The sequence below is a fragment of the Ambystoma mexicanum genome, chromosome 5p (genome assembly GCF_040938575.1).
Source record: "Ambystoma mexicanum isolate Mex_15411 chromosome 5p, UKY_AmexF1_1, whole genome shotgun sequence".
Classification (NCBI taxonomy): domain Eukaryota; kingdom Metazoa; phylum Chordata; class Amphibia; order Caudata; family Ambystomatidae; genus Ambystoma; species Ambystoma mexicanum.
In genome coordinates this window covers 16,670,542-16,697,024 of record NC_090930.1, presented here as the reverse complement: position 1 = coordinate 16,697,024, position 26,483 = coordinate 16,670,542, and the positions used below count along the sequence as shown (strand labels likewise).

Sequence of the window (26,483 nt, the reverse complement as noted above, 5' to 3'; positions counted from 1 at the left end):
ATTGGGACTATTGTGAACGGCTTATGCAGAGTGATTGTCAAACTAGCTGATGGCAAGTGTCAGGTGTTAGAGAAAGTCACTGATGGTGCCTGTGAAGTGACAGGGAAGCTGGTCAATGGTGTTTGCAACTTGATTGATGCAGCAACGGATACAATTTGCCCCACAACAACCTCTGCACCTAATATCATCACTGGCAGCACTTTAAATCCTATAGAAATAACTTCAAGTATCAATACCTGGTCTACAACAGCTTTTAAAACAGCTACCACAGAAGCAACAACAATAACACCAGCTGCAGCACTCACTGAAAGCAATGCACCACAGACCACTGGTAAAATATTAACCATCTCCCTGACAACAACCACCACCAGTAGCAGTTTCTGGTGCAAAGTCATTGGGACTATTGTGAACGGCTTATGCAGAGTGATTGTGAAACTAGCTGATGGCAAGTGTCAGGTGATAGAGAAAGTCACTGATGGTGCCTGTGAAGTGACAGGGAAACTGGTCAAAGGTGTTTGCAATTTGATTGAAGCAGCGGATACAATTTGCCCCACAACAGCCTCTGCACCTAATATCATCACTGGCAGCACTTCAAAACCTGTACCAATAAATTCAAGTATCAATACCTGGTCTACGACAGCTTTAAAGACAGCTACCACAGAAGCAACAACTTCACCAATTACTGCACCAACAACGCCAGCTGCAGCCCCCACTGAAAGCAATGCACCAGAGACCACTGGTAAAATATCCACCATCTCCCTGACAACAACCACCATCGGCAGCAGCTCCTGGTGCAAAGTAAAGGGGACTTTTGAGGACAGCCTGTGCAGAGTAATTGTGAAACTAGCTGATGGCACATGCCAGGTGATAGAGAAAGTCACTGATGGTGCCTGTGAAGTGACAGGGAAACTGGTTGATGGTGTTTGCAATTTGATTGATGAAGCAGTGGATACAATTTGCCCCAAAACAACCTCTCCACCTACTATCATCACTGGCACCACTTCAAAACCTGTAGAAATAACTTCAAGCATCAATACCTGGTCTACAACAGCTTTAAAGACAGCTACCACAGAAGCAACAACTTCTCCAATTATTGCACCAAAAACGCCAGCTGCAGCCCTCACTGAAAGCAATGCACCACAGACCACTGGTAAAATATACACCATCTCCCTGAAAACAACCACCACCGGTAGCAGTTTCTGGTGCAAAGTCATTGGGAATATTGTGAACGGCTTATGCAGAGTGATTGTGAAACTAGCTGATGGCAAGTGTCAAGTGATAGAGAAAGTCACTGGTGGTGCCTGTGAAGTGACAGGGAAACTGGTCAATGGTGTTTGCAATTTGATTGATAAAGCAGCGGATACAATTTGCCCCACAACAGCCTCTGCACCTAATATCATCACTGGCACCACTTCAAAACCTGTAGAAATAACTTCAAGCATCAATACCCGGTCTACAACAGCTTTAAAGACAGCTACCACAGAAGCAACAACAATACCAATTATTGCAACAACAACACCAGCTGCAGCCCTCACTGAAAGCCATGCACCACAGACCACTGGTAAAATATCCACCGTCTCCCTGACAACAACCACCACCGGTAGCAGTTTCTGGTGCAAAGTCATTGGGACTATTGTGAACGGCTTATGCAGAGTGATTGTGAAACTAGCTGATGGCAAGTGTCAGGTGATAGAGAAAGTCACTGATGGTGCCTGTGAAGTGACAGGGAAGCTGGTCAATGGTGTTTGCAACTTGATTGATGCAGCAATGGATACAATTTGCCCCACAACAACCTCTGCACCTAATATCATCACTGGCAGCACTTTAAATCCTATAGAAATAACTTCAAGTATCAATACCTGGTCTACAACAGCTTTTAAAACAGCTACCACAGAAGCAACAACAATAACACCAGCTGCAGCACTCACTGAAAGCAATGCACCACAGACCACTGGTAAAATATCCACCATCTCCCTGACAACAACCACCACCAGTAGCAGTTTCTGGTGCAAAGTCATTGGGACTATTGTGAACGGCTTATGCAGAGTGATTGTGAAACTAGCTGATGGCAAGTGTCAGGTGATAGAGAAAGTCACTGATGGTGCCTGTGAAGTGACAGGGAAACTGGTCAAAGGTGTTTGCAATTTGATTGAAGCAGCGGATACAATTTGCCCCACAACAGCCTCTGCACCTAATATCATCACTGGCAGCACTTCAAAACCTGTACCAATAAATTCAAGTATCAATACCTGGTCTACGACAACTTTAAAGACAGCTACCACAGAAGCAACAACAATACCAATTATTGCAACAACAACACCAGCTGCAGCACTCACTGAAAGCAATGCACCACAGTCCACTGGGAAAATATCCACCATCTTCCTGACAACAACCACCACCGGTAGCAGTTTCTGGTGCAAAGTCATTGGGACTATTGTGAACGGCTTATGCAGAGTGATTGTGAAACTAGCTGATGGAAAGTGTCAGGTGATAGAGAAAGTCACTGATGGTGCCTGTGAAGTGACAGGGAAACTGGTCAATGGTGTTTGCAATTTGATTGATGAAGCAGCGGATACAATTTGCCCCACAACAGCTTCTGCACCTAATATCATCACTGGCAGCACTTCAAATCCTATAGAAATAACTTCAGGCATCAATAACTGGTCTACAACGGCTTTAAATACAGCTACCACAGAAGCAACAACTTCACCAATTATTGCATCAACAACGCCAGCTGCAGCCCTCACTGAAAGCAATGCACCACAGACCACTGGTAAAATATCCACCATCTCCCTGACAACAACCACCATCGGCAGCAGCTTCTGGTGCAAAGTAAAGGGTACTTTTGAGGACAGTTTGTGCAGAGTAATTGTGAAACTAGCTGATGGCACATGCCAGGTGATAGAGAAAGTCGCTGATGGTGCCTGTGAAGTGACAGGGAAACTGGTCAATGGTGTTTGCAATTTGATTGATGAAGCAGTGGATACAATTTGCCCCAAAACAACCTCTCCACCTACTATCATCACTGGCACCACTTCAAAACCTGTAGAAATAACTTCAAGCATCAATACCTGGTCTACAACAACTTTAAAGACAGCTACCACAGAAGCAACAACTTCTCCAATTATTGCACCAACAATGCCAGCTGCAGCCCTCACTGAAAGCAATGCACCACAGACCACTGGTAAAATATACACCATCTCCCTGAAAACAACCACCACCGGTAGCAGTTTCTGGTGCAAAGTCATTGGGAATATTGTGAACGGCTTATGCAGAGTGATTGTGAAACTAGCTGATGGCAAGTGTCAAGTGATAGAGAAAGTCACTGGTGGTGCCTGTGAAGTGACAGGGAAACTGGTCAATGGTGTTTGCAATTTGATTGATGAAGCAGCGGATACAATTTGCCCCACAACAGCCTCTGCACCTAATATCATCACTGGCACCACTTCAAAACCTGTAGAAATAACTTCAAGCATCAATACCCGGTCTACAACAGCTTTAAAGACAGCTACCACAGAAGCAACAACAATACCAATTATTGCACCAACAACGCCAGCTGCAGCCCTCACTGAAAGCCATGCACCACAGACCACTGGTAAAATATCCACCGTCTCCCTGATAACAACCACCACCGGTAGCAGTTTCTGGTGCAAAGTCATTGGGACTATTGTGAACGGCTTATGCAGAGTGATTGTCAAACTAGCTGATGGCAAGTGTCAGGTGATAGAGAAAGTCACTGATGGTGCCTGTGAAGTGACAGGGAAGCTGGTCAATGGTGTTTGCAACTTGATTGATGCAGCAACGGATACAATTTGCCCCACAACAACCTCTGCACCTAATATCATCACTGGCAGCACTTTAAATCCTATAGAAATAACTTCAAGTATCAATACCTGGTCTACAACAGCTTTTAAAACAGCTACCACAGAAGCAACAACAATAACACCAGCTGCAGCACTCACTGAAAGCAATGCACCACAGACCACTGGTAAAATATCCACCATCTCCCTGACAACAACCACCACCAGTAGCAGTTTCTGGTGCAAAGTCATTGGGACTATTGTGAACGGCTTATGCAGAGTGATTGTGAAACTAGCTGATGGCAAGTGTCAGGTGATAGAGAAAGTCACTGATGGTGCCTGTGAAGTGACAGGGAAACTGGTCAAAGGTGTTTGCAATTTGATTGAAGCAGCGGATACAATTTGCCCCACAACAGCCTCTGCACCTAATATCATCACTGGCAGCACTTCAAAACCTGTACCAATAAATTCAAGTATCAATACCTGGTCTACGACAGCTTTAAAGACAGCTACCACAGAAGCAACAACTTCACCAATTACTGCACCAACAACGCCAGCTGCAGCCCCCACTGAAAGCAATGCACCAGAGACCACTGGTAAAATATCCACCATCTCCCTGACAACAACCACCATCGGCAGCAGCTCCTGGTGCAAAGTAAAGGGGACTTTTGAGGACAGCCTGTGCAGAGTAATTGTGAAACTAGCTGATGGCACATGCCAGGTGATAGAGAAAGTCACTGATGGTGCCTGTGAAGTGACAGGGAAACTGGTTGATGGTGTTTGCAATTTGATTGATGAAGCAGTGGATACAATTTGCCCCAAAACAACCTCTCCACCTACTATCATCACTGGCACCACTTCAAAACCTGTAGAAATAACTTCAAGCATCAATACCTGGTCTACAACAGCTTTAAAGACAGCTACCACAGAAGCAACAACTTCTCCAATTATTGCACCAAAAACGCCAGCTGCAGCCCTCACTGAAAGCAATGCACCACAGACCACTGGTAAAATATACACCATCTCCCTGAAAACAACCACCACCGGTAGCAGTTTCTGGTGCAAAGTCATTGGGAATATTGTGAACGGCTTATGCAGAGTGATTGTGAAACTAGCTGATGGCAAGTGTCAAGTGATAGAGAAAGTCACTGGTGGTGCCTGTGAAGTGACAGGGAAACTGGTCAATGGTGTTTGCAATTTGATTGATGAAGCAGCGGATACAATTTGCCCCACAACAGCCTCTGCACCTAATATCATCACTGGCACCACTTCAAAACCTGTAGAAATAACTTCAAGCATCAATACCCGGTCTACAACAGCTTTAAAGACAGCTACCACAGAAGCAACAACAATACCAATTATTGCACCAACAACGCCAGCTGCAGCCCTCACTGAAAGCCATGCACCACAGACCACTGGTAAAATATCCACCGTCTCCCTGACAACAACCACCACCGGTAGCAGTTTCTGGTGCAAAGTCATTGGGACTATTGTGAACGGCTTATGCAGAGTGATTGTGAAACTAGCTGATGGCAAGTGTCAGGTGATAGAGAAAGTCACTGATGGTGCCTGTGAAGTGACAGGGAAGCTGGTCAATGGTGTTTGCAACTTGATTGATGCAGCAACGGATACAATTTGCCCCACAACAACCTCTGCACCTAATATCATCACTGGCAGCACTTTAAATCCTATAGAAATAACTTCAAGTATCAATACCTGGTCTACAACAGCTTTTAAAACAGCTACCACAGAAGCAACAACAATAACACCAGCTGCAGCACTCACTGAAAGCAATGCACCACAGACCACTGGTAAAATATCCACCATCTCCCTGACAACAACCACCACCAGTAGCAGTTTCTGGTGCAAAGTCATTGGGACTATTGTGAACGGCTTATGCAGAGTGATTGTGAAACTAGCTGATGGCAAGTGTCAGGTGATAGAGAAAGTCACTGATGGTGCCTGTGAAGTGACAGGGAAACTGGTCAAAGGTGTTTGCAATTTGATTGAAGCAGCGGATACAATTTGCCCCACAACAGCCTCTGCACCTAATATCATCACTGGCAGCACTTCAAAACCTGTACCAATAAATTCAAGTATCAATACCTGGTCTACGACAACTTTAAAGACAGCTACCACAGAAGCAACAACAATACCAATTATTGCAACAACAACACCAGCTGCAGCACTCACTGAAAGCAATGCACCACAGTCCACTGGGAAAATATCCACCATCTTCCTGACAACAACCACCACCGGTAGCAGTTTCTGGTGCAAAGTCATTGGGACTATTGTGAACGGCTTATGCAGAGTGATTGTGAAACTAGCTGATGGAAAGTGTCAGGTGATAGAGAAAGTCACTGATGGTGCCTGTGAAGTGACAGGGAAACTGGTCAATGGTGTTTGCAATTTGATTGATGAAGCAGCGGATACAATTTGCCCCACAACAGCTTCTGCACCTAATATCATCACTGGCAGCACTTCAAATCCTATAGAAATAACTTCAGGCATCAATAACTGGTCTACAACGGCTTTAAAGACAGCTACCACAGAAGCAACAACTTCACCAATTATTGCATCAACAACGCCAGCTGCAGCCCTCACTGAAAGCAATGCACCACAGACCACTGGTAAAATATCCACCATCTCCCTGACAACAACCACCATCGGCAGCAGCTTCTGGTGCAAAGTAAAGGGTACTTTTGAGGACAGTTTGTGCAGAGTAATTGTGAAACTAGCTGATGGCACATGCCAGGTGATAGAGAAAGTCGCTGATGGTGCCTGTGAAGTGACAGGGAAACTGGTCAATGGTGTTTGCAATTTGATTGATGAAGCAGTGGATACAATTTGCCCCAAAACAACCTCTCCACCTACTATCATCACTGGCACCACTTCAAAACCTGTAGAAATAACTTCAAGCATCAATACCTGGTCTACAACAACTTTAAAGACAGCTACCACAGAAGCAACAACTTCTCCAATTATTGCACCAACAATGCCAGCTGCAGCCCTCACTGAAAGCAATGCACCACAGACCACTGGTAAAATATACACCATCTCCCTGAAAACAACCACCACCGGTAGCAGTTTCTGGTGCAAAGTCATTGGGAATATTGTGAACGGCTTATGCAGAGTGATTGTGAAACTAGCTGATGGCAAGTGTCAAGTGATAGAGAAAGTCACTGGTGGTGCCTGTGAAGTGACAGGGAAACTGGTCAATGGTGTTTGCAATTTGATTGATGAAGCAGCGGATACAATTTGCCCCACAACAGCCTCTGCACCTAATATCATCACTGGCACCACTTCAAAACCTGTAGAAATAACTTCAAGCATCAATACCCGGTCTACAACAGCTTTAAAGACAGCTACCACAGAAGCAACAACAATACCAATTATTGCACCAACAACGCCAGCTGCAGCCCTCACTGAAAGCCATGCACCACAGACCACTGGTAAAATATCCACCGTCTCCCTGATAACAACCACCACCGGTAGCAGTTTCTGGTGCAAAGTCATTGGGACTATTGTGAACGGCTTATGCAGAGTGATTGTCAAACTAGCTGATGGCAAGTGTCAGGTGATAGAGAAAGTCACTGATGGTGACTGTGAAGTGACAGGGAAGCTGGTCAATGGTGTTTGCAACTTGATTGATGCAGCAACGGATACAATTTGCCCCACAACAACCTCTGCACCTAATATCATCACTGGCAGCACTTTAAATCCTATAGAAATAACTTCAAGTATCAATACCTGGTCTACAACAGCTTTTAAAACAGCTACCACAGAAGCAACAACAATAACACCAGCTGCAGCACTCACTGAAAGCAGTGCACCACAGACCACTGGTAAAATATCCACCATCTCCCTGACAACAACCACCACCAGTAGCAGTTTCTGGTGCAAAGTCATTGGGACTATTGTGAACGGCTTATGCAGAGTGATTGTGAAACTAGCTGATGGCAAGTGTCAGGTGATAGAGAAAGTCACTGATGGTGCCTGTGAAGTGACAGGGAAACTGGTCAAAGGTGTTTGCAATTTGATTGAAGCAGCGGATACAATTTGCCCCACAACAGCCTCTGCACCTAATATCATCACTGGCAGCACTTCAAAACCTGTACCAATAAATTCAAGTATCAATACCTGGTCTACGACAGCTTTAAAGACAGCTACCACAGAAGCAACAACTTCACCAATTACTGCACCAACAACGCCAGCTGCAGCCCCCACTGAAAGCAATGCACCAGAGACCACTGGTAAAATATCCACCATCTCCCTGACAACAACCACCATCGGCAGCAGCTCCTGGTGCAAAGTAAAGGGGACTTTTGAGGACAGCCTGTGCAGAGTAATTGTGAAACTAGCTGATGGCACATGCCAGGTGATAGAGAAAGTCACTGATGGTGCCTGTGAAGTGACAGGGAAACTGTTTGATGGTGTTTGCAATTTGATTGATGAAGCAGTGGATACAATTTGCCCCAAAACAACCTCTCCACCTACTATCATCACTGGCACCACTTCAAAACCTGTAGAAATAACTTCAAGCATCAATACCTGGTCTACAACAGCTTTAAAGACAGCTACCACAGAAGCAACAACTTCTCCAATTATTGCACCAAAAACGCCAGCTGCAGCCCTCACTGAAAGCAATGCACCACAGACCACTGGTAAAATATACACCATCTCCCTGAAAACAACCACCACCGGTAGCAGTTTCTGGTGCAAAGTCATTGGGAATATTGTGAACGGCTTATGCAGAGTGATTGTGAAACTAGCTGATGGCAAGTGTCAAGTGATAGAGAAAGTCACTGGTGGTGCCTGTGAAGTGACAGGGAAACTGGTCAATGGTGTTTGCAATTTGATTGATGAAGCAGCGGATACAATTTGCCCCACAACAGCCTCTGCACCTAATATCATCACTGGCACCACTTCAAAACCTGTAGAAATAACTTCAAGCATCAATACCCGGTCTACAACAGCTTTAAAGACAGCTACCACAGAAGCAACAACAATACCAATTATTGCACCAACAACGCCAGCTGCAGCCCTCACTGAAAGCCATGCACCACAGACCACTGGTAAAATATCCACCATCTCCCTGACAACAACCACCACCGGTAGCAGTTTCTGGTGCAAAGTCATTGGGACTATTGTGAACGGCTTATGCAGAGTGATTGTGAAACTAGCTGATGGCAAGTGTCAGGTGATAGAGAAAGTCACTGATGGTGCCTGTGAAGTGACAGGGAAGCTGGTCAATGGTGTTTGCAACTTGATTGATGCAGCAACGGATACAATTTGCCCCACAACAACCTCTGCACCTAATATCATCACTGGCAGCACTTTAAATCCTATAGAAATAACTTCAAGTATCAATACCTGGTCTACAACAGCTTTTAAAACAGCTACCACAGAAGCAACAACAATAACACCAGCTGCAGCACTCACTGAAAGCAATGCACCACAGACCACTGGTAAAATATCCACCATCTCCCTGACAACAACCACCACCAGTAGCAGTTTCTGGTGCAAAGTCATTGGGACTATTGTGAACGGCTTATGCAGAGTGATTGTGAAACTAGCTGATGGCAAGTGTCAGGTGATAGAGAAAGTCACTGATGGTGCCTGTGAAGTGACAGGGAAACTGGTCAAAGGTGTTTGCAATTTGATTGAAGCAGCGGATACAATTTGCCCCACAACAGCCTCTGCACCTAATATCATCACTGGCAGCACTTCAAAACCTGTATCAATAAATTCAAGTATCAATACCTGGTCTACGACAACTTTAAAGACAGCTACCACAGAAGCAACAACAATACCAATTATTGCAACAACAACACCAGCTGCAGCACTCACTGAAAGCAATGCACCACAGTCCACTGGGAAAATATCCACCATCTTCCTGACAACAACCACCACCGGTAGCAGTTTCTGGTGCAAAGTCATTGGGACTATTGTGAACGGCTTATGCAGAGTGATTGTGAAACTAGCTGATGGAAAGTGTCAGGTGATAGAGAAAGTCACTGATGGTGCCTGTGAAGTGACAGGGAAACTGGTCAATGGTGTTTGCAATTTGATTGATGAAGCAGCGGATACAATTTGCCCCACAACAGCTTCTGCACCTAATATCATCACTGGCAGCACTTCAAATCCTATAGAAATAACTTCAGGCATCAATAACTGGTCTACAACGGCTTTAAAGACAGCTACCACAGAAGCAACAACTTCACCAATTATTGCATCAACAACGCCAGCTGCAGCCCTCACTGAAAGCAATGCACCACAGACCACTGGTAAAATATCCACCATCTCCCTGACAACAACCACCATCGGCAGCAGCTTCTGGTGCAAAGTAAAGGGTACTTTTGAGGACAGTTTGTGCAGAGTAATTGTGAAACTAGCTGATGGCACATGCCAGGTGATAGAGAAAGTCGCTGATGGTGCCTGTGAAGTGACAGGGAAACTGGTCAATGGTGTTTGCAATTTGATTGATGAAGCAGTGGATACAATTTGCCCCAAAACAACCTCTCCACCTACTATCATCACTGGCACCACTTCAAAACCTGTAGAAATAACTTCAAGCATCAATACCTGGTCTACAACAACTTTAAAGACAGCTACCACAGAAGCAACAACTTCTCCAATTATTGCACCAACAATGCCAGCTGCAGCCCTCACTGAAAGCAATGCACCACAGACCACTGGTAAAATATACACCATCTCCCTGAAAACAACCACCACCGGTAGCAGTTTCTGGTGCAAAGTCATTGGGAATATTGTGAACGGCTTATGCAGAGTGATTGTGAAACTAGCTGATGGCAAGTGTCAAGTGATAGAGAAAGTCACTGGTGGTGCCTGTGAAGTGACAGGGAAACTGGTCAATGGTGTTTGCAATTTGATTGATGAAGCAGCGGATACAATTTGCCCCACAACAGCCTCTGCACCTAATATCATCACTAGCACCACTTCAAAACCTGTACCAATAAATTCAAGTATCAATACCTGGTCTACGACAGCTTTAAAGACAGCTACCACAGAAGCAACAACAATACCAATTATTGCACCAACAACGCCAGCTGCAGCCCTCACTGAAAGCCATGCACTACAGACCACTGGTAAAATATCCACCATCTCCCTGACAACAACCTCCACCGGTAGCAGTTTCTGGTGCAAAGTCATTGGGACTATTGTGAACGGCTTATGCAGAGTGATTGTGAAACTAGCTGATGGCAAGTGTCAGGTGATAGAGAAAGTCACTGATGGTGCCTGTGAAGTGACAGGGAAACTGGTCAATGGTGTTTGCAACTTGATTGATGCAGCAACGGATACAATTTGCCCCACAACAACCTCTGCACCTAATATCATCACTGGCAGCACTTTAAATCCTATAGAAATAACTTCAAGTATCAATACCTGGTCTACAACAGCTTTTAAAACAGCTACCACAGAAGCAACAACAATACCAATTATTGCAACAACAACACCAGCTGCAGCACTCACTGAAAGCAGTGCACCACAGACCACTGGTAAAATATCCACCATCTCCCTGACAACAACCACCACCAGTAGCAGTTTCTGGTGCAAAGTCATTGGGACTATTGTGAACGGCTTATGCAGAGTGATTGTGAAACTAGCTGATGGCAAGTGTCAGGTGATAGAGAAAGTCACTGATGGTGCCTGTGAAGTGACAGGGAAACTGGTCAAAGGTGTTTGCAATTTGATTGAAGCAGCGGATACAATTTGCCCCACAACAGCCTCTGCACCTAATATCATCACTGGCAGCACTTCAAAACCTGTACCAATAAATTCAAGTATCAATACCTGGTCTACGACAGCTTTAAAGACAGCTACCACAGAAGCAACAACTTCACCAATTACTGCACCAACAACGCCAGCTGCAGCCCTCACTGAAAGCAATGCACCACAGACCACTGGTAAAATATCCACCATCTCCCTGACAACAACCACCATCGGCAGGAGCTCCTGGTGCAAAGTAAAGGGGACTTTTGAGGACAGCGTGTGCAGAGTAATTTTGAAACTAGCTGATGGCACATGCCAGGTGATAGAGAAAGTCACTGATGGTGCCTGTGAAGTGACAGGGAAACTGGTTGATGGTGTTTGCAATTTGATTGATGAAGCAGTGGATACAGTTTGCCCCACAACAACTTCTGCACCTAATATCATCACTGGCACCACTTCAAAACCTGTACCAATAAATTCAAGTATCAATACCTGGTCTACGACAACTTTAAAGACAGCTACCACAGAAGCAACAACAATACCAATTATTGCAACAACAACACCAGCTGCAGCACTCACTGAAAGCAGTGCACCACAGACCACTGGGAAAATATCCACCATCTCCCTGACAACAACCACCACCGGTAGCAGTTTCTGGTGCAAAGTCATTGGGACTATTGTGAACGGCTTATGCAGAGTGATTGTGAAACTAGCTGATGGAAAGTGTCAGGCGATAGAGAAAGTCACTGATGGTGCCTGTGAAGTGACAGGGAAACTGGTCAATGGTGTTTGCAATTTGATTGATGAAGCAGCGGATTCAATTTGCCCCACAACAGCCTCTACACCTAATATCATCACTGGCAGCACTTCAAATCCTATAGAAATAACTTCAAGCATCAATACCTGGTCTACAACGGCTTTAAAGACAGCTACCACAGAAGCAACAACTTCACCAATTATTGCATCAACAACGCCAGCTGCAGCCCTCACTGAAAGCAATGCACCACAGACCACTGGTAAAATATCCACCATCTCCCTGAAAACAACCACCACCGGTAGCAGTTTCTGGTGCAAAGTCATTGGGAATATTGTGAACGGCTTATGCAGAGTGATTGTGAAACTAGCTGATGGAAAGTGTCAGGTGATAGAGAAAGTCACTGGTGGTGCCTGTGAAGTGACAGGGAAACTGGTCAATGGTGTTTGCAATTTGATTGATGAAGCAGCAGATACAATTTGCCCCACAACAGCCTCTGCACCTAATATCATCACTGACACCACTTCAAAACCTGTAGAAATAACTTCAAGCATCAATACCTGGTCTACAACAGCTTTAAAGAGAGCTACCACAGAAGCAACAACAATACCAATTATTGCACCAACAACGCCAGCTGCAGCCCTCACTGAAAGCCATGCACCACAGACCACTGGTAAAATATCCACCATCTCCCTGACAACAACCACCACCGGTAGCAGTTTCTGGTGCAAAGTCATTGGGACTATTGTGAACGGCTTATGCAGAGTGATTGTGAAACTAGCTGATGGCAAGTGTCAGGTGATAGAGAAAGTCACTGGTGGTGCCTGTGAAGTGACAGGGAAACTGGTCAATGGTGTTTGCAATTTGATTGATGAAGCAGCGGATACAATTTGCCCCACAACAGCCTCTGCACCTAATATCATCACTGGCACCACTTCAAAACCTGTAGAAATAACTTCAAGCATCAATACCTGGTCTACAACAGCTTTAATGACAGCTACCACAGAAGCAACAACAATACCAATTATTGCACCAACAACGCCAGCTGCAGCCCTCACTGAAAGCAATGCACCACAGACCACTGGTAAAATATCCACCATCTCCCTGACAACAACCACCATCGGCAGCAGCTTCTGGTGCAAAGTAAAGGGGACTTTTGAGGACAGCGTGTGCAGAGTAATTGTGAAACTAGCTGATGGCACATGCCAGGTGATAGAGAAAGTCACTGATGGTGCCTGTGAAGTGACAGGGAAACTGGTCAATGGTGTTTGCAATTTGATTGATGAAGCAGTGGATACAATTTGCCCCAAAACAACCTCTCCACCTACTATCATCACTGGCACCACTTCAAAACCTGTAGAAATAACTTCAAGCATCAATACCTGGTCTACAACAACTTTAAAGACAGCTACCACAGAAGCAACAACTTCTCCAATTATTGCACCAACAATGCCAGCTGCAGCCCTCACTGAAAGCAATGCACCACAGACCACTGGTAAAATATACACCATCTCCCTGAAAACAACCACCACCGGTAGCAGTTTCTGGTGCAAAGTCATTGGGAATATTGTGAACGGCTTATGCAGAGTGATTGTGAAACTAGCTGATGGCAAGTGTCAAGTGATAGAGAAAGTCACTGGTGGTGCCTGTGAAGTGACAGGGAAATTGGTCAATGGTGTTTGCAATTTGATTGATGAAGCAGCGGATACAATTTGCCCCACAACAGCCTCTGCACCTAATATCATCACTGGCACCACTTCAAAACCTGTACCAATAAATTCAAGTATCAATACCTGGTCTACGACAGCTTTAAAGACAGCTACCACAGAAGCAACAACAATACCAATTATTGCACCAACAACGCCAGCTGCAGCCCTCACTGAAAGCCATGCACCACAGACCACTGGTAAAATATCCACCATCTCCCTGACAACAACCTCCACCGGTAGCAGTTTCTGGTGCAAAGTCATTGGGACTATTGTGAACGGCTTATGCAGAGTGATTGTGAAACTAGCTGATGGCAAGTGTCAGGTGATAGAGAAAGTCACTGATGGTGCCTGTGAAGTGACAGGGAAACTGGTCAATGGTGTTTGCAACTTGATTGATGCAGCAACGGATACAATTTGCCCCACAACAACCTCTGCACCTAATATCATCACTGGCAGCACTTTAAATCCTATAGAAATAACTTCAAGTATCAATACCTGGTCTACAACAGCTTTTAAAACAGCTACCACAGAAGCAACAACAATACCAATTATTGCAACAACAACACCAGCTGCAGCACTCACTGAAAGCAATGCACCACAGACCACTGGTAAAATATCCACCATCTCCCTGACAACAACCACCACCAGTAGCAGTTTCTGGTGCAAAGTCATTGGGACTATTGTGAACGGCTTATGCAGAGTGATTGTGAAACTAGCTGATGGCAAGTGTCAGGTGATAGAGAAAGTCACTGATGGTGCCTGTGAAGTGACAGGGAAACTGGTCAAAGGTGTTTGCAATTTGATTGAAGCAGCGGATACAATTTGCCCCACAACAGCCTCTGCACCTAATATCATCACTGGCAGCACTTCAAAACCTGTACCAATAAATTCAAGTATCAATACCTGGTCTACGACAGCTTTAAAGACAGCTACCACAGAAGCAACAACTTCACCAATTACTGCACCAACAACGCCAGCTGCAGCCCTCACTGAAAGCAATGCACCACAGACCACTGGTAAAATATCCACCATCTCCCTGACAACAACCACCATCGGCAGGAGCTCCTGGTGCAAAGTAAAGGGGACTTTTGAGGACAGCGTGTGCAGAGTAATTTTGAAACTAGCTGATGGCACATGCCAGGTGATAGAGAAAGTCACTGATGGTGCCTGTGAAGTGACAGGGAAACTGGTTGATGGTGTTTGCAATTTGATTGATGAAGCAGTGGATACAGTTTGCCCCACAACAACTTCTGCACCTAATATCATCACTGGCACCACTTCAAAACCTGTACCAATAAATTCAAGTATCAATACCTGGTCTACGACAACTTTAAAGACAGCTACCACAGAAGCAACAACAATACCAATTATTGCAACAACAACACCAGCTGCAGCACTCACTGAAAGCAGTGCACCACAGACCACTGGGAAAATATCCACCATCTCCCTGACAACAACCACCACCGGTAGCAGTTTCTGGTGCAAAGTCATTGGGACTATTGTGAACGGCTTATGCAGAGTGATTGTGAAACTAGCTGATGGAAAGTGTCAGGCGATAGAGAAAGTCACTGATGGTGCCTGTGAAGTGACAGGGAAACTGGTCAATGGTGTTTGCAATTTGATTGATGAAGCAGCGGATTCAATTTGCCCCACAACAGCCTCTGCACCTAATATCATCACTGGCAGCACTTCAAATCCTATAGAAATAACTTCAAGCATCAATACCTGGTCTACAACGGCTTTAAAGACAGCTACCACAGAAGCAACAACTTCACCAATTATTGCATCAACAACGCCAGCTGCAGCCCTCACTGAAAGCAATGCACCACAGACCACTGGTAAAATATCCACTATCTCCCTGAAAACAACCACCACCGGTAGCAGTTTCTGGTGCAAAGTCATTGGGAATATTGTGAACGGCTTATGCAGAGTGATTGTGAAACTAGCTGATGGAAAGTGTCAGGTGATAGAGAAAGTCACTGGTGGTGCCTGTGAAGTGACAGGGAAACTGGTCAATGGTGTTTGCAATTTGATTGATGAAGCAGCAGATACAATTTGCCCCACAACAGCCTCTGCACCTAATATCATCACTGACACCACTTCAAAACCTGTAGAAATAACTTCAAGCATCAATACCTGGTCTACAACAGCTTTAAAGAGAGCTACCACAGAAGCAACAACAATACCAATTATTGCACCAACAACGCCAGCTGCAGCCCTCACTGAAAGCCATGCACCACAGACCACTGGTAAAATATCCACCATCTCCCTGACAACAACCACCACCGGTAGCAGTTTCTGGTGCAAAGTCATTGGGACTATTGTGAACGGCTTATGCAGAGTGATTGTGAAACTAGCTGATGGCAAGTGTCAGGTGATAAAGAAAGTCACTGGTGGTGCCTGTGAAGTGACAGGGAAACTGGTCAATGGTGTTTGCAATTTGATTGATGAAGCAGCGGATACAATTTGCCCCACAACAGCCTCTGCACCTAATATCATCACTGGCACCACTTCAAAACCTGTAGAAATAACTTCAAGCATCAATACCTGGTCTACAACAGCTTTAATGACAGCTACCACAGAAGCAACAACAATACCAATTATTGCACCAACAACGCCAGCTGCAGCCCTCACTGAAAGCAATGCACCACAGACCACTGGTAAAATATCCACCATCTCCCTGACAACAACCACCATCGGCAGCAGCTTCTGGTGCAAAGTAAAGGGGACTTTTGAGGACAGCGTGTGCAGAGTAATTGTGAAACTAGCTGATGGCACATGCCAGGTGATAGAGAAAGTCACTGATGTTGCCTGTGAAGTGACAGGGAAACTGGTTGATGGTGTTTGCAATTTGATTGATGAAGCAGTGGATACAGTTTGCCCCACAACAGCCTCTGCACCTAATATCATCACTGGCACCACTTCAAAATCTGTACCAATAAATTCAAGTATCAATACCTGGTCTACGACAACTTTAAAGACAGCTACCACAGAAGCAACAACTTCACCAATTATTGCATCAACAACGCCAGCTGCAGCCCTCACTGAAAGCAATGCACCACAGACCACTGGGAAAATATCCACCATCTTCCTGACAACAACCACCACCGGTAGCAGTTTCTGGTGCAAAGTCATTGGGACTATTGTGAACGGCTTATGCAGAGTGATTGTGAAACTAGCTGATGGAAAGTGTCAGGTGATAGAGAAAGTCACTGATGGTGCCTGTGAAGTGACAGGGAAACTGGTCAATGGTGTTTGCAATTTGATTGATGAAGCAGCGGATACAATTTGCCCCACAACAGCTTCTGCACCTAATATCATCACTGGCAGCACTTCAAATCCTATAGAAATAACTTCAGGCATCAATAACTGGTCTACAACGGCTTTAAAGACAGCTACCACAGAAGCAACAACTTCACCAATTATTGCATCAACAACGCCAGCTGCAGCCCTCACTGAAAGCAATGCACCACAGACCACTGGTAAAATATCCACCATCTCCCTGACAACAACCACCATCGGCAGCAGCTTCTGGTGCAAAGTAAAGGGTACTTTTGAGGACAGTTTGTGCAGAGTAATTGTGAAACTAGCTGATGGCACATGCCAGGTGATAGAGAAAGTCGCTGATGGTGCCTGTGAAGTGACAGGGAAACTGGTCAATGGTGTTTGCAATTTGATTGATGAAGCAGTGGATACAATTTGCCCCAAAACAACCTCTCCACCTACTATCATCACTGGCACCACTTCAAAACCTGTAGAAATAACTTCAAGCATCAATACCTGGTCTACAACAACTTTAAAGACAGCTACCACAGAAGCAACAACTTCTCCAATTATTGCACCAACAATGCCAGCTGCAGCCCTCACTGAAAGCAATGCACCACAGACCACTGGTAAAATATACACCATCTCCCTGAAAACAACCACCACCGGTAGCAGTTTCTGGTGCAAAGTCATTGGGAATATTGTGAACGGCTTATGCAGAGTGATTGTGAAACTAGCTGATGGAAAGTGTCAGGTGATAGAGAAAGTCACTGGTGGTGCCTGTGAAGTGACAGGGAAACTGGTCAATGGTGTTTGCAATTTGATTGATGAAGCAGCAGATACAATTTGCCCCACAACAGCCTCTGCACCTAATATCATCACTGACACCACTTCAAAACCTGTAGAAATAACTTCAAGCATCAATACCTGGTCTACAACAGCTTTAAAGAGAGCTACCACAGAAGCAACAACAATACCAATTATTGCACCAACAACGCCAGCTGCAGCCCTCACTGAAAGCCATGCACCACAGACCACTGGTAAAATATCCACCATCTCCCTGACAACAACCACCACCGGTAGCAGTTTCTGGTGCAAAGTCATTGGGACTATTGTGAACGGCTTATGCAGAGTGATTGTGAAACTAGCTGATGGCAAGTGTCAGGTGATAGAGAAAGTCACTGGTGGTGCCTGTGAAGTGACAGGGAAACTGGTCAATGGTGTTTGCAATTTGATTGATGAAGCAGCGGATACAATTTGCCCCACAACAGCCTCTGCACCTAATATCATCACTGGCACCACTTCAAAACCTGTAGAAATAACTTCAAGCATCAATACCTGGTCTACAACAGCTTTAATGACAGCTACCACAGAAGCAACAACAATACCAATTATTGCACCAACAACGCCAGCTGCAGCCCTCACTGAAAGCAATGCACCACAGACCACTGGTAAAATATCCACCATCTCCCTGACAACAACCACCATCGGCAGCAGCTTCTGGTGCAAAGTAAAGGGGACTTTTGAGGACAGCGTGTGCAGAGTAATTGTGAAACTAGCTGATGGCACATGCCAGGTGATAGAGAAAGTCACTGATGTTGCCTGTGAAGTGACAGGGAAACTGGTTGATGGTGTTTGCAATTTGATTGATGAAGCAGTGGATACAGTTTGCCCCACAACAGCCTCTGCACCTAATATCATCACTGGCACCACTTCAAAACCTGTACCAATAAATTCAAGTATCAATACCTGGTCTACGACAACTTTAAAGACAGCTACCACAGAAGCAACAACAATACCAATTATTGCAACAACAACACCAGCTGCAGCACTCACTGAAAGCAATGCACCACAGACCACTGGGAAAATATCCACCATCTTCCTGACAACAACCACCACCGGTAGCAGTTTCTGGTGCAAAGTCATTGGGACTATTGTGAACGGCTTATGCAGAGTGATTGTGAAACTAGCTGATGGAAAGTGTCAGGTGATAGAGAAAGTCACTGATGGTGCCTGTGAAGTGACAGGGAAACTGGTCAATGGTGTTTGCAATTTGATTGATGAAGCAGCGGATACAATTTGCCCCACAACAGCCTCTGCACCTAATATCATCACTGGCAGCACTTCAGAACCTGTACCAATAACTTCAAGCATCAAAACCTGGTCTACAACAGCTTTAAAAACAGCTACCACAGAAGCAACAACAATACCAATTATTGCAACAACAACGCCAGCTGCAGCCTTCACTGAAAGCAATGCACCACAGACCACTGGTAAAATATCCACCATCTCCCTGACAACAACCACCACCGGTAGCAGTTTCTGGTGCAAAGTCATTGGGACTATTGTGAACGGCTTATGCAGAGTGATTGTGAAACTAGCTGATGGAAAGTGTCAGGTGATAGAGAAAGTCACTGATGGTGCCTGTGAAGTGACAGGGAAGCTGGTCAATGGTGTTTGCAATTTGATTGATGAAGCAGCGGATACAATTTGCCCCACAACAGCCTCTGCACCTAATATCATCACTGGCAGCACTTCAGATCCTATAGAAATAACTTCAAGCATCAATACCTGGTCTACAACGGCTTCAAAGACAGCTACCACAGAAGCAACAACTTCACCAATTATTGCATCAACAACGCCAGCTTCATTCCTCACTGAAAGCAATGCACCACAGACCACTGGTAAAATATCCACCATCTCCCTGACTACAACCACCACCGGTAGCAGTTTCTGGTGCAAAGTCATTGGGACTATTGTGAACGGCTTATGCAGAGTGATTGTGAAACTAGCTGATGGCAAGTGTCAGGTGATAGAGAAAGTCACTGGTGGTGCCTGTGAAGTGACAGGGAAACTGGTCAATGGTGTTTGCAATTTGATTGATGAAACAGCGGATACAATTTGCCCCACAACAGCCTCTGCACCTAATATCATCACTGGCAGCACTTCAAAACCTGTACCAATAAATTCAAGTATCAATACCTGGTCTACAACAGCTTTAAAGACAGCCACTAGACCAGCAACAACTTCACCAGTAACACCAGCTGCAGCCCTCATTGAAAGCAGTGCACCACAGACCACTGGCAACATATCCACCATCTCCCTGGCAACAACCACCATCGGCAGCAGCTCCTGGTGCAAAGTAAAGGGGACTTTTGAGGACAGCGTGTGCAGAGTAATTGTGAAACTAGCTGATGGCACATGCCAGGTGATAGAGAAAGTCACTGATGGTGCCTGTGAAGTGACAGGGAAACTGGTTGATGGTGTTTGCAATTTGATTGATGAAGCAGTGGATACAATTTGCCCCAATACAACCTCTCCACCTACTATCATCACTGGCAGCACTTCAAAACCTATAGAAATAACTTCAAGCATCAATACCTGGTCTACAACAGCTTTAAAGACAGCTACCACAGAAGCAACAACTTCTCCAATTATTGCACCAACAACGCCAGCTGCAGCCCTCACTGAAAGCAATGCACCACAGACCACTGGTAAAATATTCACCATCTCCCTGACAACAACCACCATCGCCAGCAGTTCCTGGTGCAAAGTAAAGGGGACTATCGAGGACAGCTTGTGCAGAGTAATTGTGAAACTAGCTGATGGCACGTGCCAGGTGATAGAGAAAGTCACTGATGGTGTGTGTGAAGTGACAGGGAAACTGGTGGATGGGTTCTGCCACTTGATTGTGGAAGCATTGCCTAGAGATTGCCCTCCTGCAACACCGAGTAGCACCGCCCACACTGATACTTTGGGAGCATCTAGGGTGAAAACCCTGGCGGTCACTTTGATCTTCACAGAAACGTCAAAGGCCACCATCCATTCACCCAGAGAGGAATCAGACATGCCAATGAGAACTGGCACCGCTCTGGCGCCCCTCACAGGAAGTAAGACGCTATATTCAGCTGATAAGCAGCCCACCCGCTTCCTGACTACAAGAGGCCCGTGCAGGGTCATCGGGAAACTGGCTGATGGCACCTGCCAGGTGATCCAGGACATCGTGGACGGCTCACCCGAAGCGCTCCTCGACGAGACTTGCCAACTTATTCGAGGAGCTTTCTATGTTTATTAAAGTGAGGGATGCTTTGGAGCCAGAGTCCTCGTGGAGCGGGTGTGGGATGGGTTTGAGGGGTCCAGGCAGGGTCCCATCTTGCCATCGGCTTTTAGATGAAGGAAGACACAGCCATTGCCTCAAGGAAGCTTTCATAAACCTTTGCAGCCGCCATTTCTGTATTGTTTGCTTTGGGTCAGCAAGTGCTGAGTACTCGGGTGAGCGCAGGGCGGTGGTAACATGTTCTGGTGGGGGGTGGTGGGGTCGTGCTATTTTGCTCATTCTGCCCTGCAGGTGTAAAGTGGGGGCAGGAAAGTCAATGACTGATTCGTCCACATTAGACCATTATAGGTTTGGGCTCCAGAGAGCCAGGTGGACTTGTGCAGCCTGAATGGGGGAGGCAAGTCATTACTCGTGGTGTCCTACCACGTTCCTAGTGTAGGTAATATCACTGTGATTTATGTCTGATGGCAGATTAGAGTTTAGTGCTTAGAGGTGCAACAATGCGGCTAAAGGGCTTAAAGCGCTTTAATGAACAAAAGGGCACCCTATAATTATCCTTGCAGTGGGAAGCAGCGTCTAGGGTGTGGGTAGCCTGCGTTTTGGGACCCGAAGCATAATACTCCCTGCCCAACCACAGCCCTAAGCATCCTAAACCCTGCGCAGCTACAGCCCGAAGCATCCTACTCCCTGCCCAGCCACAGCCCAAAGCATCCTACTCCCTGCCCAGCCACAGCCCAAAGAATCCTACTCCCTGCCCAGCCACAGCCCAAAGCTTCCTACTCCCTGCCCAGCCACAGCCCAAAGCATCCTACTCCCTGCCCGTAAACAGCCCAAAGCTTCCTACTCCCTGCCCAGCCACAGCACGAAGTACCCTACTACCTGCCCAGGCACCGCCCGAAGCATCTGAATCCCTGCCCAACCACATCCTGAAGCATCCTACTCCCTGCCCGGCCACAGCCCAAAGCATCCTACTGCTTGCCCAGCCACAGCCTGAAGCATCCTAATCCCTGCCCAGCCAGAGCCCGAAGCATCCTACTCCTTGCCCAGTCACAGCCCGAAGCATCCTAATCCCTGCCCAGCCAAAGCCCAAAGCATCCTAATCCCTCCCCAGCCACAGACCGAAGCATCATACTCCCTGCCCAGCCACAGCCTGGCCGCAGCCCGAAGTATCCTACTCCCTGCCCAGCCACAGCCAGGCCACAGCCCGAACCATACTACTCCCTGCCCAGCCACAGCCCAAAGCATCCTAATACCTGCCCAGCCACCGCCCGAAGCATCCTACTCCTTGCCCAGCCAGAGCCTGAAGCATCCTAATCCCTGCCCGGCCACAGCCCAAAGCATCCTACTCCTTGCCCAGTCACAGCCGAAGCATCCTAATCCCTGCCCAGCCACAGCCCAAAGCATCCTACTCCTTGCCCAGTCACAGCACGAAGCATCCTAATCCCTGCCCAGCCACAGCCCGAAGCATCCTAATCCCTCCCCAGCCACAGACCGAAGCATCATACTCCCTGCCCAGCCACAGCCCGGCCGCAGCCCGAAGCAGCCTACTCCCTGCCCAGCCACAGCCAGGCCACAACCCGAAGCAGCCTACTCCCTGCCCAGCCACAGCCAGGCCACAACCCGAACCATAATACTCCCTGCCCAGCCACAGCCCAAAGCATCCTAATACCTGCCCAGCCACAGCCCGAAGCATCCTACTCCTTGCCCAGCCACAGCCTGAAGCATCCTAAACCCTGCCCAGCCACAGCCCGAAGCACACTACTCCTTGCCCAGTCACAGCCTGAAGCATCCTAATCCCTGCCCAGCCACTGCCGAAGCATCCTAATCCCACCCCAGCCACAGACCGAAGCATCATTCTCCCTGCCCATCCACAGCCCGGCCGCAGCCCGAAGCATCCTACTCCCTGCCCAGCCACAGCCTGGCCACAGCCCGAAGCATACTACTCCCTGCCCAGCCCAAAGCATCCTAATACCTGCCCAGCCACAGCCCGAAGCATCCTACTCCCTGCCAAGTCACAGCCCGAAGCATCCCAATCCCTGCCCAGCCACAGCCCGAAGCATCCTTATCCCTCCCCAGCCACAGACTGAAGCATCATACTCCCTGCCCAGCCACAGCCCTGCCACAGCCCAAAGCATACTACTCCCTGCCTAGCAACAGCCCAAAGCATCCTAATAACTGCCCAGCCACAGCCTGAAGCATCCTAAACCTTGCTCAGCCACAGCCCGAAGCATCCTAATCCCTGCCCAGCCACAGCCCGAAGCATCCTACTCCTTGCCCAGTCACAGCCCGAAGCATCCTAATCCCTGCGCAGCCACAGCCCGAAGCATCCTAATCCCTCCCCAGCCACAGACCGAAACCCCATACTCCCTGCCCAGCCACAGCCCGGCCGCAGTCCGAAGCATCCTACTCCCTGCACAGCCACAGCCAGAAGCATCCAAATCCCTGACCAGCCACAGCCCGGCCGGAGCCCAAAGCATCCTAATCCCTGCCCAGCCACAGCCTGGCCACAGCCCGAAGCATACTACTCCCTGCCCAGCCACAGCCCAAAGGATCCTAATACCTGCCCAGCCACAGCCCGAAGCATCGTACTCCCTGCCTAGCCACAACCCGAAGTATCCTACTCCAGGCCCGGCCGTAGCCTGAAGCTTCCTACTCCATGCTCGGCCACAGCCCGAAGCATTCTAATCCCTGCCTGGCAACAGACCGAAGCATCCTAATCTCTGCCCAGCCACAGCCTAAACCATCCTAATCCCTGTCCAGCAACAGCCCGAAGCATCCTACTCCCTGTCCAGAAACAGCCCGAAGCATCCTACTCCTTGGCCAGCCACAGCCTGAAGCATCCGAATCCCTGCCAGCCACAGTACAAAGCATTCTACTCCCTGCCAAACCACAGTCCGTAGCATCCTACTCCCTGCACAGCCACAGCGCGAAGCATCCTATTCCCTGCCCAGCCACAGCCTGAAGCATCCTACTCCCTGCCCAGCCACAACCCAACGCATCCTACTCCATGCCCAGCCACAGCCCAAAGCATCCAGCTCCCGGCCCAGCCACAGCCTGAAGTATCCTTCTCCCTGCCCAGCCACAGCCTGAAGCATCCTACTCCCTGCCCAGCCACAGCCCGAAGCATCCTAATCTCTGCCCAATGACAGCCAGGCCACAAACCGAACCATAATACTCCCTGCCCAGCCACAGCCCAAAGCATCCTAACAACTGCCCAGCCACAGCCCGAAGCATCCTAATCCTTGCCCAGCCAGAGCCTGAAGCATCCTAATCCCTGCCCAGCCACAGCCCGAAGCATACTACTCCTTGCCCAGTCACAGCCTGATGCATCCTAATCCCTGCCCAGCCACTGCCGAAGCCTCCTAATCCCACCCCAGCCACAGACCGAAGCATCATTCTCCCTGCCCATCCACAGCCCGGCCGCAGCCCGAAGCATCCTACTCCCTGCCCAGCCACAGCCTGGCCACAGCCCGAAGAATACTACTCCCTGCCCAGCCCAAAGCATCCTAATACCTGCCCAGCCACAGCCCGAAGCATCCTACTCCCTGCCAAGTCACAGCCCGAAGCATCCCAATCCCTGCCCAGCCACAGCCCGAAGCATCCTTATCCCTCCCCAGCCACAGACTGAAGCATCATACTCCCTGCCCAGCCACAGCCCTGCCACAGCCCAAAGCATACTACTCCCTGCCCAGCAACAGCCCAAAGAATCCTAATAACTGCCCAGCCACAGCCTGAAGCATCCTAAACCTTGCTCAGCCACAGCCCGAAGCATCCTACTCCCTGTCCAGAAACAGCCCGAAGCATCCTACTCCTTGGCCAGCCACAGCCTGAAGCATCCGAATCCCTGCCAGCCACAGTACGACGCATCCTGCTCCCTGCACAGCCACAGCGCGAAGCATCCTATTCCCTGCCCAGCCACAGCCTGAAGCATCCTACTCCCTGCCCAGCCACAACCCAACGCATCCTACTCCATGCCCAGCCACAGCCCAAAGCATCCTACTCCCGGCCCAGCCACAGCCTGAAGTATCCTTCTCCCTGCCCAGCCACAGCCTGAAGCATCCTACTCCCTGCCCAGCCACAGCCCGAAGCATCCTAATCTCTGCCCAACAACAGCCAGGCCACAACCCAAACCATAATACTCCCTGCCCAGCCACAGCCCAAAGCATCCTAATACCTGCCCAGCCACAGCCCGAAGCATCCTACTCCTTGCCCAGCCACAGCCTGAAGCATCCTAATCCCTGCCCAGCCACAGCCCGAAGCATACTACTCCTTGCCCAGTCACAGCCTGAAGCATCCTAATCCCTGCCCAGCCACTGCCAAAGCCTCCTAATCCCACCCCAGCCACAGACCGAAGCATCATTCTCCCTGCCCATCCACAGCCCGGCAGCAGCCCAAAGCATCCTACTCCCTGCCCAGCCACAGCCTGGCCACAGCCCGAAGCATACTACTCCCTGCCCAGCCCAAAGCATCATAATACCTGCCCAGCCACAGCCCGAAGCATCCTACTCCCTGCCAAGTCACAGCCCGAAGCATCCCAATCCCTGCCCAGCCACAGCCCGAAGCATCCTTATCCCTCCCCAGCCACAGACTGAAGCATCATACTCCCTGCCCAGCCACAGCCCTGCCACAGCCCAAAGCATACTACTCCCTGCCCAGCAACAGCCCAAAGCATCCTAATAACTGCCCAGCCACAGCCTGAAGCATCCTACTCCTTGCCCAGTCACAGCCCGAAGCATCCTAATAACTGCCCAGCCACAGCCTGAAGCATCCTACTCCTTGCCCAGCCACAGCCCGAAGCATCCTACTCCTTGCCCAGTCACAGCCCGAAGCATCCTAATCCCTGCGCAGCCACAGCCCGAAGCATCCTAATCCCTCCCAGCCACAGACCGAAACCCCATACTCCCTGCCCAGCCACAGCCCGGCCGCAGTCCGAAGCATCCTACTCCCTGCACAGCCACAGCCAGAAGCATCCAAATCCCTGACCAGCCACAGCCCGGCCGCAGCCCGAAGCATCCTACTCCCTGCCCAGCCACAGTCTGGCCACAGCCCGAAGCATACTACTCCCTGCCCAGCCACAGCCCAAAGGATCCTAATACCTGCCCAGCCACAGCCCGAAGCATCGTACTCCCTGCCTAGCCACAACCCGAAGTATCCTACTCCAGGCC

At 48.1% G+C, this 26,483-nt stretch overlaps 1 protein-coding gene across 1 annotated transcript in view; it reads left to right on the top strand.

Moving 5' to 3' along the window:
• The window catches only part of LOC138480460 (mucin-19-like), a 35,629-nt gene extending 14,293 nt beyond the window's left edge, over positions 1-21,336 (top strand). Inside the window, exon 3 of the mRNA XM_069612243.1 lies at positions 47-21,336. Coding sequence (XP_069468344.1) covers positions 47-21,336 — 21,290 coding nt within the window. The remainder of the gene's footprint in view (positions 1-46) is intronic.
• Positions 21,337-26,483: the final 5,147 nt, after the last annotated feature.